The 15,919-nt window shown below is 41.4% G+C and overlaps 1 protein-coding gene across 1 annotated transcript in view; it reads right to left on the minus strand.

Annotated features, from left to right (window-relative positions):
- The window catches only part of NCKAP5 (NCK associated protein 5), a 946,230-nt gene that overhangs the window by 56,034 nt on the left and 874,277 nt on the right, over positions 1–15,919 (minus strand). Inside the window, exons 16-17 of the mRNA XM_084893312.1 lie at positions 3,639–3,953; positions 984–1,117 (exon numbers count right to left, since the gene is read on the minus strand). Of these exons, the coding sequence (XP_084749438.1) occupies positions 984–1,117; positions 3,639–3,953 (449 nt within the window). The remainder of the gene's footprint in view (positions 1–983; positions 1,118–3,638; positions 3,954–15,919) is intronic.

The raw sequence follows: 15,919 nt of genomic DNA on the forward strand, positions 1-15,919 counted from the left end.
ATATTTTATTGATTTTTATACAGAGAGAAAGGGAGAGAGATAGAGAGTTAGAAACATCGATGAGAGAGAGTCATCGATCAGCTGCCTCTTGCACACCCCCTACTGGGGATATGCCCACAACCAAGGTACATGCTCTTGACCAGAATTGAACCCGGGACCCTTCAGTCCCCAAGCTGACACTCTATCCATTGAACCAAACTGGTCCCGGCTCTTTTGGGGTTTTAATGTGGGATGTGGAGAGCCAAGGCCATAGAGCAGGAAGGTCCGGGAAGGTCTTTCCTTATGTCCTTCCTCCCACCCTTAACTGCTGGATGCCACCAAAGACCCTGAAGTGGGCCAGCTCCAGGGCAGGATGGGAAATAGTGAGCAGGCTGGATGTGGCTGACACTAGTAAGTGGGAGGGGCTATAGACGGCAATACCAAGTACCCAGAAGAAGGTTCAAGGAGTCCCTGAGCCATGAGCCCCTCCCCAGGCCTCTGTGTGCCACCTCAGGGTGATGGAGAGCCACAGCACAAATGACAGAGATTTAAGAAATGCAGGTCTACTGTCCCTGACAAGACTTTGGACCACAACCAGTCCAGGCCTCAGCTTATTCATCCCTAAAAGGAGTCTAATCAGACCTGCATTACCTGACTCATAGGAATAAGGCAGAGATTGGAGGAACTGAGGGGACAGTGGGAAAATGCCATCCAATCCGGTGCTCCTATGCCCGGAAGAGCAATGCCTGCTCCGGTGGGGGCAGAGTCCCCACCCCTCACACGTCTGGGTGCAGATGGGTGAAAGCACTTTGGATCCTGCCCAAGAGCCCGTGACGTTACTTAACAATTCAGGGCGAAAGGGAACCTTGGGCCTGCGTTTTTAGTTACTACTGAACCAACAACAAATCCGACTTAACATTAACTCTTCACAAAAGTGTTTCAGGAGCTCACTCTTCACAACCAGGACCAACGGTGGAGGCTGCCCGCCTGTTGGCCTCCCTCACCTGGGTGTCCGCGGGGGGGTCTTCACCCCGCCAGTCTGGAAGCAGCTCCCTGGCCAGTGTGTTCTCAGCACATACTGACGAGCAGGTCTGAGGCCATGGCTCGGCTTCATTCTGCTTTTGGGAATGGATTTTTCCTAAACGAGGAAATGTATATGAAACTACAGTCAGCTTTCTTCAACTCTATGGAAAGGCAGGGAGGGGATGGGGGAGATGTTCAGAAATAATAAGAAAGACCCCAATGTGGTGAAAGCTGCACTTTCCAGCGTTCTGCCCCCCGGCAAGTGTGTCCTAACAGGTACGTCTGCATAGCTCTGTCCGTCCACAGAGAATGTCCCCCTTGGAGACCAAAGGCAAACTGTCCTGGGACCATTTGCCATGAAATGCTGATAAGCTCTGCATGTTAAGAAAGGGTTCAGGGGGCGAACTGGGAAACACTGGTTATTTATCAAATAGTATTTTTTTCCCCCATCAATGTCTAACAGGTTTCCATTTTGGAGTGCTTCTCAGAGCCTTCATTGTACTAACGGGGACAGTCGTAGCTTCCAAAGGGAGGTTTACAAAAAAAGCCTTTCCCAAAGATATTTGAGCACGGAACCCTGATTTTCCTAGGATACCTGTGAAAGTCATTTTAAATGATGTGGTTTGGGAAACTTCACTCAGAGACCCTTAAAAATCCTGCAGGGCTGGACTCCCCAAACCTGGATTTGCACATGCATCCTCTGAGCTGTTGTTAATTTAACTGCGGATTCTGATTCTGTAGGTCTGGGGTGGGGCCTGAGATTCTGCATCTCTGACAAGTTCCTGGATGCTGCTGCTGAGGTTGGCCATGGATCCCATCCTGAGAATCGAGGATGTAATTAGCAGAGGTTAAGGAAAGGACGTCCTCTATTTCCCATAAGAGCAGATCAACCTGCAGAGTGTATTCCCTCTCTGCCAGAAAGGGAGGCTGCAATGACCCTCGGGCCTCAGTGGTGATTAAGGGGACAGGCTGGGATGGCCTCTCACCAGCGTTTTGCTTGTGAGCAGAAGCGAAGTAACTGTATTTCCATCAACACTTGATTAACAGCATTCGGCTGTCACTGATGATTGAGATTTGTACAGTTACTTCCATTTGTGATATGGAGATAAGAGAAAAACCAATTCAAATGCATGCATTAAGGAAGGAGTGATTGCTCTCAAGCACTCTCCTTTCATGGCAGCTAGTTCTCCATTCCTTAATTTTTAAAATGAGTCACCAATGGCCACAGACAAAAGAGAGCCCCTGGAAAACTGGCCGGAGAACCACGCTGACAGTATCGTTTGGCGGACAGGAAGCTCCAGGGTGGGCAACACCAAAGCATCCCTCCCCGTGTCGACCTCACGCTTGGCCATATTCTGCTTTTTTACAACTCTTCATGGCAATTTAATTAAGACACAACCCTTAGGAAACCGGTGTGGTGAATACTTGCAGCAAGATCAGAACAATCTCTTTCCCATCCCCTTCTTATGAAGCAATTCAAGGCTTGCAGTTTCTATTCAATTTGTTATAATGACAGTGCTTAATCATGGCGTCTACTCGGCAGCCTGCTGCTGAATTGAGGTCACACATGTGACTACTCAGGCATGGAGCACAATCTATAACTAAGATTTCGCCCCTGAATCTCTGGAGGCGGTGTCATTAATTAACAATGCATGCATTTCAAAAATAATATGCATTACAGCTTTTTAAAATGTAGCCTGGGCTTGAAATAAGCAGACGTTTGCGATGAAACATTCATGGCAGCTAGTATTCCAAGGAGAAGGGAGAACCCAGCCACGGGAATAGTGCAATCACATTGATTCAAAGATGTTTAATTAAAAGTCTTCTTTTCTAATTTTTCAGGAGCCTCTAATATAATCTCTACTTGTGGCTCCTTTCTCAGCATTGAATAATAAAGGCAAGTCTTCAGAGTTCTATTTCATATGCTTATGTATCTCACAAGTGCAACATGGTCCATACAAGTTAAAAAATTATGCAGTGTCCTCTTGAGCTGCAATAAATATTTTTAATCTTGAGGGGCCAATAAAAAAACTGTGACCCTTAGCCTGGTCCTATCTTTAATCATGAAAGATTGTTTCAAATGACGGCAGCCAAAAAGATGGTACTTCTCCGTGGGAAGGCTCACGCCGCTCTACTGCAGTGAATGTGCAATCTACTGCTGATGCATCCAGCTAAGATTTTATAGTTCCACATATACACACATTTGAACAGGATAGGATTATATCAGAAGACATATGTTTCTAGTTAGAGGGCAAACAGCATTTCAGTTAAATTTATGTTGAGTCTAAATTATCTATAATCAGAGTTAAGTTTTAAAAGATAAAAGCCCACGCCTGTGTTGTGTGTGTGTGTTTTTTTCTTAATCAATTTACATATCCATATCCCTGTGCTTACGTGCTTGCTTCCTTTATCTGTGTGTACAACTCCTTACCAGGATGCTAAGGGCAGATAATGCTTACTGCTTGTCTTCTTGCTTTTTGGTGGAGGACATGCAGGGCTTTTCATGGGACCACATGTCCACCGGGCAGAGATCACTCACTGACTTCCTGGCAGAGACTTTTCTACGGTGTGTTCTCCTGCATGTGCATGATCTGGGTGGAAAAACAATCTAATGTGGAAGGTAATAGGCACTTTACCTGAGGAGGCTGGTTTGGGGAGACGACTCTGCAGAGGCCGCGTCCCCCTGGCGGTCATGGTGGGGTCGGACGTGGAGTGAACGATGGCGTTGTCTGCAAAGTCCTGGCTGTCGGCGGAGGAAGGCACTTCTCGTTCAAGGGTCTGGGCTCGGGTGGAAGGGGCTGCACAAAGGACCGGCTGGAGGCACAGGTCAGGCTCCGTGTCCGCGGAGGGATCTGCCTGGCACATGTACCGTCCAGCTGAGCGAGTCCCCGAGTCTGGGAGTGGGAAGGTCCCGATCCCACTGTCGAGCGTCCTCATCTGGCAGTTGGACTCTGGAGAGAGCAACAGAGTGAGGGTCAGAGGCGGCTCACAAAAAGGAGGAAGGGTCCTGGCACTGGGTGTCGTCTTGAAGAAAGGGGACCCTAGAAGGAGGAAGCACTATTCCTGGTGAAGTAAATTTCCAGGGAGTGGCATGAAACAGACATTTAATTGAACATGAACATGTTCCCTTCACATAATATGAGGTAAGAAGGCCTCCGTTTCTGGCAGCAAGAGCCACATGTGCATATGCTCTGATAGCTTTCCAGAGTTATAATACGAAAAGAACAGTGGTTAGAGACAAAAAAATATTATTTTTGATCCCCCTTCTTTCAATTGGGGATCATATGACTTCAACCAACCAATCAAGTGGACTTTATTAACTGAAATAAGAGTAATGAGCATCCATCACAAACTGAGGTCCCAACAAAGGTCATTGTGCAGCCCCTTGCATGGTTCATCAGCCATTCATTTGGCTGTTATCTGAGCCTGTGGCCTCTCAATCTGACTGCGAGGACGACTGATTCACAGGCTCTAAGGTCATCCTGGAGTTACCGTGGTAACATCACTCACCATGTGGACTTCACTGGACCCATTGCCATTTGTAGTCTTCCTGAGAAGACCACTTTTTGTCTTTCACTCACACCTTATGCCATGACAAACTCACTAGTATCTTTTGTGACTTCTGTCATTCCCAGGGACCCCACTATTCCCTAAAACATTTCCGTGGTGCTTTATGGAGCAGTGGCTTGGGTTCCATAACTGTGTGAACCCCTACAGAACATCATGAACCTCTCAGGTGTCAGGTTCCTTATAGGGCTGCTGTGAGACTAAAAATGTGTTCACCATTTACTTTCTTGAACTCAGAATGCTATCCAGCATAGCTGAAAGAATAAAAAAAAATGAATGTTATATACAGAATGCTTAGTATATTTATTAGTATATATCGGATAGGTGAATAGTTTATCTTTAACTATTGTACATTTCTTATACAATATTATTTGATGCTCATCAATTAGTATCTGAACTCCAGAATGCACCTATTCCCCACCCCAAAACCTCTTTGCTCTGAGTAGAATTCTACCAGTGTCCTAATACTAAAGGAAAAGTAAAGAGTTGGCATTTATAGGTTCTAGTGGGTTTGGTGCTTGATTTTGGACGTACCAGGATGATGAGGTTCATGTCAGAAGAGAGTCTTCAGTCTCCATAGGGATATTTGTAGGAAGATGCAGCTAGCCTTTCCCCAGTGAGGTGCCATTTAGCTATCTCGTGCACTGTCACACCTGGGCTGCCATGGGCTGCAGAGCCCTGACTCACAGGGCCATGGTCTGAGAGTTCCCCAGGATTACAAGGGCTAAGTTTGAGACGCTCTCACTTCAGGGCCTCCAAATGGTCAGCTTTACTCTCAGCCAGCTTTACAGATGATTCACTATCTCTCCATTCATCTTCTCAGTTAAGAAGACTTCATGGTTACAGAATGGCCTTGCGGAGAAAGGACGGCTGTTTGCACGGGGAAGTGTTGCCAGAGGAGTTGGAAAAGAAAGACCCTGCTATGCAGAACCCAGTGTCCTTTATTTTAGCCTAGATACACAGGGCTCAGATTTAGTACATCACATGCTGTACTCGGGCAATTCTAAGTGTCTGGACTATTTTAGTTTCAGATAGAAATGGATCTTCATCAGAATGGACCCAGCCTCTGAGGAAGGGAATAAAAAATTCATGGGATATAGCAGTTCAGGTCTTAGTCCCTGTATGCACAGACCGCCTGCCATATAATAATTTACTCCCTGCATCTTTTGGATTATCTACCCTTGAACCAAAGAATGCTCAGCATGAAGGATGCTGGAGACTCTTTCTTTAGTGAAGACAGATCACCAAGTCTGGCTGCTTATTACAGCTACCAGGAGTTCACTGTTTTCTTTGTATCATCTCTTCATCTTCACAACCCTAAAGGTAAGAGCTATTACCGCCATTCACAAATGAGGAACCTTGGCTCAGAAGGTTAACTTGCCCAAGGCCAACTGTTATAAATAAAGCTCTTGAACCTGACCATGTGCTAAACCATGAAGCTATACTGATTTCCTCCCCCACACCCCAAAGCACAGATAAATCCAGAAGTGAGGTCCACTGAATAAGCAGCCATCGAGGCAGCCTGTTGAGAGGAAGGCTCACAGAATGGCCCTGCTCCTGGGCAAGACGCCCAGCCTCTCCCCTGAAGCTGGGGCAGGCCCCCGGATCCATGCTGGCCCCTGGATCCACGCTCCCCATCCTGAGGCTGAGGTCCCCTGTCCACATTCCCAGGTTCTGGGTAGTTGCTGCCAGGCACAGGATGCCTACACATCCTGACTGATCCATCCCTGAGAACCACCGCTGCCCCGGATGTTGCCTCTGCCCTCTCAGACCTCATCTGTAGAATTCTGAGCCGGCTTTTCCTGGAATTCTCTCACCACCAGGGATAATGCTTTCCTGGCTTTGTCTAAGAACTGTAATAACTCTCCCCCCATCAGGCTTTTTTATGGCTGAGAGAGCATTTAATGCAGCTGACTCAAAAAGCAACGTGAGCTTCTTGGAGGCCTTTTCAGTGATTTTCTGACCAGAGCCCATGGCCCGGCCTGTGACCCAAGACAGGAAATAGGGCAAGGAGGGCCTGGGGCAGGAGAAGTGATGATGTCAGTCTACGTCTACGTCGGCTGCCCTTCTGGCATCTGTCCCTTTAAATTATTTTCCTTTCCCTATAGTATTGTCCTACCAGATTCTATAAACCGGGACTTCTGGTATTCCTGACGTCTCTGGTTCTCTGAGAATTGTGTGCACTGACATTAAATTCAGAAACCACCTACGATTGAAGCCATTTCTATTTCTAAAAATTACAGATATGCCAAATGTAGTGAATGTGAAGGACACTTGTGTAAGTACCTATGAAATGAGGTGTGGACAGTCAGGGACTCAGGCGCTACTAGTATAAGCTAAGTCTCTCCCTCGAGCGGGGTTTCTCCAGAGTGCATAAACCTGTGGAAATGGAGTTTATGTCAGAAATGCTGACACCTTCTTTATGTGGTTTCTTTAAGGCGCTGTAAGTTTCTCCCAGTTCATAAAAACACTGGGAGCCTGAAAAAGCGTTAGGGATTGCACTTTGGAAGCCAGCTTTGCCCTCAGAATTACAAGAACTCACAAAATAATTAAATGGCTGTGATAGGAACAAAGTTCAAAGGGCCAAGCCAGCCTTGCATCCCCAATGAGTTGGCTCAGTCTTGATCTTGACGAGTTTTGCACATTTGTGGCTGTGAGAAAACAGCTGCCAATAGGACCTTGCTAATGAGTTCAAGGGTCAGGCTGCCGGATGGACCAGCAGGTTTTATTCTTCCAAGGTCACCAATTACATTTCTGACCCCAGTCTGCTCTCTCACCTTCTTCCCATTGTCTTATTTGCCTTCTTTCTATCTCTCCAGGTAGGTTCTCTCGCTTACCGCCAACAAGCCCCAGGCATGAGATGGCTTACAGCAGAGATTCCTACTCCTTTGAAGTCAGAGCTCAGACAGAAAACAGGCATTTCCCCGAGGAAAACACCAGCTGCCCCGGGGGCATGGCCACCTCAGTGCCTCAGCTCAGTAGCTCAGCAGCTCAGCGCCCCTAGGTGCATCAGGGCGTGTGAGCAGCAGATGCTGGGACTCTTACAGCGTGGACTCGGGGTCTTCTTTACTCACACCTGGAATGCAGTGCCAAGGAGATGGAGACTTCTTTGGTCACTTGGCAGCTGCTATAGGAATCTGCAGGCCCTCCTTTTTTGGGGAAGACCATTGAGAGTGCTTGGGATAGGAATACCTTCTGGCATCAGAACTTTGAGGGAGGTTATTGTGCACTAGAGGGAGGGGTGCAGCCAAGGGGTGAGCAGCTGAGAAGGGTGAGGGTCTACCTGGGTGGTGGCAGAGAAGAACTTTTGGAGAAATATTTCCACCAGGGATTTTTCAAGTGTGAAGTTAGGGTGCATAATAGAAATCCTCACTCGCTGGCCAATGAGCCCCTTCTGCTTTGTACAGGTGCCTCAGCAGGTGGCTTTAGTTTTTTCACCTGAAAATTAGGGGTGCTTTGAGAACTAGACATCATGCTATGTTTATTAAAATGTGTAATAACATAGCACGGTGCATCCAGCATGTATATAACTGTTATCTAGAAGATGCCACTAATTCTTAAAATCAGTGTTATTAGACTGTGAGCATCCTGGGTGCAGACTGAATTTTATTTATCTCTTCAATATTCCCATCAGCCCATTCCTCATTCTGTGTTGCCTTTACTCCACAGTAGGCAATTAATTATATGCTGACAGAGCTGATAATAATGGTAGGCTGACATGGTATCTGCTACCTTCACTATCACCAGTGCTCAGCACAGCACCTGACGCATAGTCTGTGCTCACAGAATATAATGAAAGAATAGGTGGATAAAGAGCAGCTCTAATCTTTAGAAAGTTCTTCCTGAAATTAAATTGAATATGAACCTTTCCTTTTGAAACCTCAATCTGCTGCTTTTTGTTCTAACTCCAGCTACCAGAGAAAACAGCTGACTTCCTCCTTCTGTGTAGCTCCTTCTTACATACAGCCAGACGTTATTAATTCAGATAGCCAGAAGGATAAGATCATTTAGAATTACTGAATATTTTAAAGACCGATTTCTTAATACTTTAAAGCCCTCTGAGCAAGGGTCAGTGACCAAGATGAGAGAGAGCCAATGGAATGCTGCTTTTTTTTTTTTTTTTTTTTTTTTTTTTTTTTTTTATTTTTTATTTTTTTATTTATTTATTTATTTATTTTTTACATATTTTCTTGATTTTTTTTTTTTTTTTTTTTTTTTTTTTTTTTTTTTTTTTTTAAGAATTTTTTGTGAGTTTATTTGAGCCTTACTGTCTACATATGTCGGGAAGCAGAACCTCAACGGATTGAGATAATGCTCCGGAGAATGGCGGGTTACATTTCTCTGGAATGCTGCTTTAGCATCCTCCTCAGTCCCCGCCCCTACCACAAAGCATCACTGGGTCAGAAGGTCCCAGGTATAGCAAAAGCCAGTGTGGAATCATTACCCTGGCCCCTGCCCTCAGGGATTCTAGATGCAACACTGAGCATCCCTTGTAACATCAGCACCCATCCCATATAAATTCTATATTAAAAAGGCTAATATGCAAATAGACCAAACAGCTGAATGACCAGTCGCTGTGATGTGCACTGACCACCAGGGGGCAGATGCTCAATGCAAGAGCTGCTCCCTGGTGGTCAGTGCGCTCCCACAGGGAGTGCTGCTCAGCCAGAAGCTGGGCTCATGGCTAGTGAGTGCAGCGGTGATGGTGGGAGCCTCAGTGGCAGTCAGACATCCCTCAAGGGTTCCCAGACTGCAAGAGGGCACAGGCCAGACTGAGGGACCCCCTGAGTGCATGAATTCTGTGCACTGGGCCTCTAGTAGTAGTGTAAGGACTTAGTTCTCCCAGAATCAAGTTCCTGGGAATCATTTGTAGTGAGTAGATGAGACTACTCACACAGTAACTCCTTGGGTTGATTTACATAAAACAGTGAGTTTTTTCTTTTAAAACAATCCATTCTCTTAACTATGCTTCTTCCAAACTTATTTTGTACTATTCCGTTACATAGGAACATTATCTTTAAAAAGTAGCTGCAAAGGGATACATCTACTTCAAACACTGTTTCAGTTAATATAAATTTCCAAGTTAGTGGGTTCTGAATTAGTGATGAATTTGAAAAATGCCACCAACTATTTTGTCCTCAGCCTTCTCTTCTACAGATTAAAGTATCTCAATTTTTTCTCTTGCAGATTGTGGTTCACAAGTCTTTAATCTCTTGAATTTGTAAACCAAAGCTTCTTGGTGTTATTAATGTATCTGCCAGAAGATACTCTTTTATAGGGGAGGCTTAAGAAAACCTGACTTGAGTTCTAATTCCTCTAATTACTCAGAAAAATGAAGTTCAAAGATAATAGGCTTCCAAGTTGGAAAGTCTAGGTTTGAAGACTTCCTTGGCTACTTGCTCACCGTGTGACAATGAGGGATTTTAAAAACTATCCTAACCTCATATAATCATAGCTCATCTCTTGTAAGCCTGGCACAGTGCCCGTTACAAATAGATGGCCAGTAAGTCTCCGTAAGTGGCTGTCAGGATGAGCTGAGGCCCCGGTGAGCTCAGAGTGCACACACACTATTGTGGAACCCAAGTCAGATCGTCCTTTCTTCGGTGTGGTTGGTGTCCCGCTGCAGCTGAGACATCTACCCTACCTATTTCCTCAGCACTTACTTTTTGGCAGTCATTTCCTTGAGGGATAGTAATCACATTATTAATGACCAATTATGAATATGAAGCAACACACTTGGAGTTGGTTTCAAGCTGCCTCCTGTATAGAAAGGAGAGAGTCTATTTTCTCAAGAATCCATTTTGGAGTTGGCTCCGGGAAAAGCTTTAAAAACAAAAAACAAAAAAAACCCTAAGTAATTGACACTTTCTGATGCTCCTTTGTTCACAGACATTGTATTTTCCCGGAACATTCCCAAATCAGTAAGCCATGATACCTGGTTAGTGAAGATACGGCATATCTATCCTAAAAAGTTATACTGCTTCAGAACAATGATCTACTCTTCCTTATAGACTCAAACAAAACAAAAAACTTTAGTAATTACTGGTTTCTTCCTCTTCAATAATCATAAATTATAGGCAAATAATCTTACAACTCAAACTCTTTTTACTTTGAGAGCTTTGATCCTATCTACATTTTAAACCAAACATTCAATGAGGTCACAATTCACCTGCCAATAAGAGCAACTTATGGGTGTTCCATGTCCAGACCATATTAACTGCAGACTTTCCTATAATGCACGTGGTCATGTAAAAAGCAGTTGTATCCATGCTCTCCAGTTTTCTAAACATCTTTAAGCTATGGGTTTTATTGGCAACAGAAACTTAAACTACAGATGGAGGAACAGATCTCTTTATTTGCACATCCTTCTCTTCATCTGCATGGCTGAAACATTCTAAGAAAAAACACAAAACTAAGCTGTTGGCAAAGCAACATATATCAAATATAGCTTATTCATCCTAAGTTTACCTTCTGGTTTTGTCAAAGTAGTAGAAAATAACTGTACTGGCTAATTATTCACAACCATTGGGTAACTTTTGGGTGTGGCATGGGTGACCTTCTGGGAGGGTAAATTCAATTTAATGGCTTCAGAATGCAGGGCAACACTCAGCCTCTAAATTCAAACTGGAGTTAAGCTTTCTGAGCTTTGAAAGTGCATCAGAGAGTGCATTTGTTTTCCAACCCTATGTGATCTCTTTTACATAAAGATCAGATGTTTCATGGAGGATGCATATTGAAAAAAATGTAGGGAGTTGACATGACAAAAAATGAAAGAAGCAGATCATAAAGATGAATTACAAGTTATTTAAATGAAAATAAAACACCTCAGCCTGGGTTGGTAACCTATGAACCAATAGTCTATGTCTAATAGCCACATCAGATAAAATATTGTGGTGGGGTATTATTCCAGAATATAAGCTGTAAAAGGTTAGAAGTGTGTTCCAAATGCCCATGAAAACCATGAATTCATAGAAATCCTCCTCAAATTTATTTACATATTCAGCTGGCATTACCCCTGAGAAAAAAATTCCTTAAGTTTGCTGTAAAATGTGCACTTCCCTACCACTGATGCTATAACTACCCCTTCTAAGATTCTATAGATGGCTCATGACATAGTATTCTTAAGTATTATAGAACTTTCCAAACTTTTCTTGATTTGACAAATTTTAATAATCCTATCTAATAAAAGAGTAATATGCAGATTGACCATCACTCCAACACATAAGATGGCTTCCCCCATGTGGTCAAAGATCCTGCCCCCATGTGAACACAAGATGGCCACCACAAGATGACCAGCAGGGAAGGGCAGTTGGAAGAAACCAGGCCTGCAAGGGGGGAAGGGGGACAGTTGGGAGGCACCAGGCCTGTAAGGGAGGGCAGATAAAGGGGATAAACCCTGCAGGGGAGGGCATTTAGGGGTGACCAGGCCAGCAGAGGAGGGAAGTTGGGGGCAAACAGGCTGGCAGGGGAGCAGTTAGACATCAATCAGGCTGGCATGGGAGTGATTAGAGAGTGATATATAAACTGTGGTTAAAGCACTGCAGGAAAATATTCAAAATAGCTTATTTTTGGTAAGAAGTGTATAAAAACAGAGAAGCATGGGAAGGTTCAGACTTATCAATTTAGCAACAGATAAAAATTTATTAAAGATGTTTACAAGATCTAAAACATACCCTATATTGATACCCTAAGTTTTTTAAATTAAAAATTTATCTTTGGGTAACCATTTCCATGGGGGTTAAAATTATACATGATTTTAGTTTGCTTATATTGTAATATAAAACTATAATTATAGATATTTAATAAAAGTCTCCTGAAAGATAACATTTTAAAGTTCATAGATTTTTCTTCTCCATTTTTCTCAGTATTTAATAAGTATTAATGATTTTTCTAATTATATACAGCAAGGAAGGGAGCTCAAACTTCATATCGATAAACTTTTCTGCAATATTCACTTTACCATGAGTTAGCTGCTTGGTTCAGGATTTTAATTATTATAAATCTAGTTTAAGTGAATATTCAAGGATCATTTGTTTTTCTTTTATGTGACTGTAGTTGAAATGTGGGTGCAACAAAGATTGAAGTTAATGTGACCCTATCTTTCAAATTCCCCTGCCACTCTCCACTCACCAATATTCCATGGCTGCCTCCACAGGAAGATAATTAAGAAGTAATGAAATCCAGTAGACCAGAGGATATGGGTATGGGTAAAAATATAGAGAGATTTTTGCTGCTGTCCATTAAGGATTAATTGTAACAGGTACACACATACACCATTAAACAGTTTTCAGATATTGGACAATAGGCAGCATACAATTTGATCTCTGCATCATGGAAAACAAATGAGGCGAGCTCTACAATCTCTCCAGCCAACTGTGCAGTGGTGATTTCCAGACTGAAACATAGAGAGAAGAAACATGAACAAATTATGAAGGTCCTGCTGAAATGAAGAGATAAATATAGGCACGTGTGTACGTGGCAAGAAAGGCAGGGGTGCTAAGGCAGCTAGAATTTCCAGGGCAGTGTATTCCAAACTAGGGATCATAGCAGAGGTCTCATTATAGTCTTCGGCTAGGCAATGACCTGCACATGCATGAAGAGAGGCAATCACTATGGGGCAGTAGGTTAAATAATTTTCTGAGCTCTCACAAGGCTGGAAATAGTTAATATTTTTACCATCCTGAGAGGATAAACCTTCTAATGCATGGGCTATAGTGTAGAGTCCTTAGAAGGGTCAAGCCTTAGGTATTTTATACCTAGAATAAAGCCTTTCTTGGACTTGTCATAAAAAACTTAAGTGCAAGCCTTAGAAAACTAATCTGCAAATATTTAAATGTACCACAGAACAAAATCCAACAGTTTTTATAGGAATTTTGAATCCAAGCACTCAACAATGTAAATTTACAATCTCTGGCATCTGATAAAAAATAACGAGAAATGCAGATGGATACTAGACTCATCAGGGATCAATTTGCAAAATATATAAATGTGAAATCTCTATGTTAAAACTAACATAATATTATAGGCCAACTTACAATATTGAAAAATAAATCTTAGACTAGCCGGTGTGCCTCAGTGGTTCAGCGTTAATCCATGAACCAAGAGGTCACAGTTCCATTCCTGGTCAGGGCAAATGCCCAGGTTGTGGGCTGTATCCCTAATAAAGGGCATTCTGGAGGCAGCTTATCAATGTTTCTCTCTCATGGATGTTTCATCTCTATCCATTTCCCTTCCTCTCGCTAAAAATAAGTGAAAATGTATTTTGAAAAATAATCTTAAAAAATCACCAGGCATGCAAAAAAGGCAGGAAAATATTTATATCTAAGAGAAAAATTAATCAATAGAAACAGACACAGTAATGATAACAAAATTAACAAACAGGGACTTGGAAATATTATAGATGTTATAAATATGTACAAAGATATAAAGTAAAATTTGAACATAATTAAGAGACATTAAAATAATAAAAATACCCAAATGAAAATTATAGATAGGAAAAAAGTACATTTAAATGAAAAAACACATTATATAGGGTTAAAAAGATTAGCAGAGACATTAGATATATCGATAGCAGAAAAAAATCAGTGAATTTGAAGACATAACAATATAAACTATCCAAAATAAGATTTGAAGAAATAAGCACAGCACCAGTGATCTGGGAGTCAATATGAAGTAGTCTAAATATGTATAATTGGAGCTTCAGAAGCAAAGGAAAGAATGGAAAGAAAAAAATCATGGGAAGAAGTTACCCAAGTTAACTATAGTCCTTAAAAAACATAAACCTGAAATCTAAGAGGTCCAAAAAGTCAGAACTAGCACGGAGAAAACCATATGAGACACGCATGATCAAATGGCTAAACATCAATGATAAAGATGGAATCTCAAAAGCAATGATAAGAAATACTTTACAGAGGAACAAAGATAAAAATGATGTCGTTTGCAGCAGCATGGATGGTCTTGGAGAGTATCACACCAAGGCAGTCAAAGAAAGATCATGATCTCACTCATATGTGGAATCTAGTGAACAAAATAAACTAAAAAACAAAACAGATCCAGAAACACAGAAGCATGGGACAGACTGTTGAACCTCAGATGGAAAAAGGGGGTGGTGGGTAATGGGAAGAGATCAACCAAAGAATTTATATGCATATGTGTATAACCTATGGACACAGACAATAAGGAGATAAAGGCCTGGAGTGGGGGTGAGAATGGACTAGAGTAGGTCAATAGGGGAAGAATGGGACATATGTAATACTTTCAACAATACAGATTAAAAAAATTATGTCAGACACTGCATAAGCCAGAAGACAATGGATTAATATCTTTAAAGTGCTGGGAGGAAAAAAAAAACACCTTTCAATATTATAAAAATTAATTTTAATTATTTAACTTTTTAATTATTTTAAAAATCAAAGAAGAATATTTTTCAAACTAACATAAGGTGAGATAATTCATTGCCAGAGGATTTTTAGTGTAAGAAATATTAAGGGAAGTTTCATAGGTGAGTGAAAAATGAATGTCATGATTTTGATATATACAAAAGAATGAAGAAAACTGAAAATGATAAGTAAGTGGTATATACATATATATATTTATTATCTTTTAATATATTTAAAAGATAGTTTACTAAAGCAAACACAGTAACATTGCAAAGCTTCTAAGATGTGGAAATAAAATATATAAAAATAACAAAGTGTGGGTAAGATTATATGAAAATATTATGTAATGTATTCTTTAGGATTGATTTGTTAAAGATGGAATCAAATTACATTTAAAAATTAGATTAATCATTAAGGGGTACAGCTAATAATTTGCAAGTGAAGATAGAGTGAAATCATGAAAAAATATTCCACTCAAAAGAAAGCAGAAAAAGAAGCAAAAATTATTTTTTAAAACGCTGGTACAAATAGGAAATAAATGGTAAAATGGTAGATTTACACCTAAACATTTGGATAATTACATTAAATATAAGTGTACAATTACAATTAATAGGCCGAGTTCATTGAATTTGATAAAAGAAAGCGAGACCAATTATATGCTGTCTATAAGAAATCCACTTTAAATAAATTCTTTATATGAAGAATAATGTACTTCACCTCTTTCTTCACAAAAAATTATTCCTATATATAAAAATTAATGCATAGACCAAAACTTAAGACCTAAAACCATTGGAATTTTAGAAGAAAACAGAAAAAAATATCTCTGTGACCTTAGGTTAGGCAATAATTTCTTAAATAGAGCTCAAAAACATGAACCATAAATTGAAATATAATAAAATTTTTTCTTTTCAAGGACACTGTTAAGAAAATTAAAAGGCATGCAACAAGCTGGAATAAAATAGCAAAATGTA

This window comes from Pipistrellus hanaki (assembly GCF_964339955.1).
Source record: "Pipistrellus hanaki genome assembly, chromosome: 8".
Lineage (NCBI taxonomy): Eukaryota > Metazoa > Chordata > Mammalia > Chiroptera > Vespertilionidae > Pipistrellus > Pipistrellus hanaki.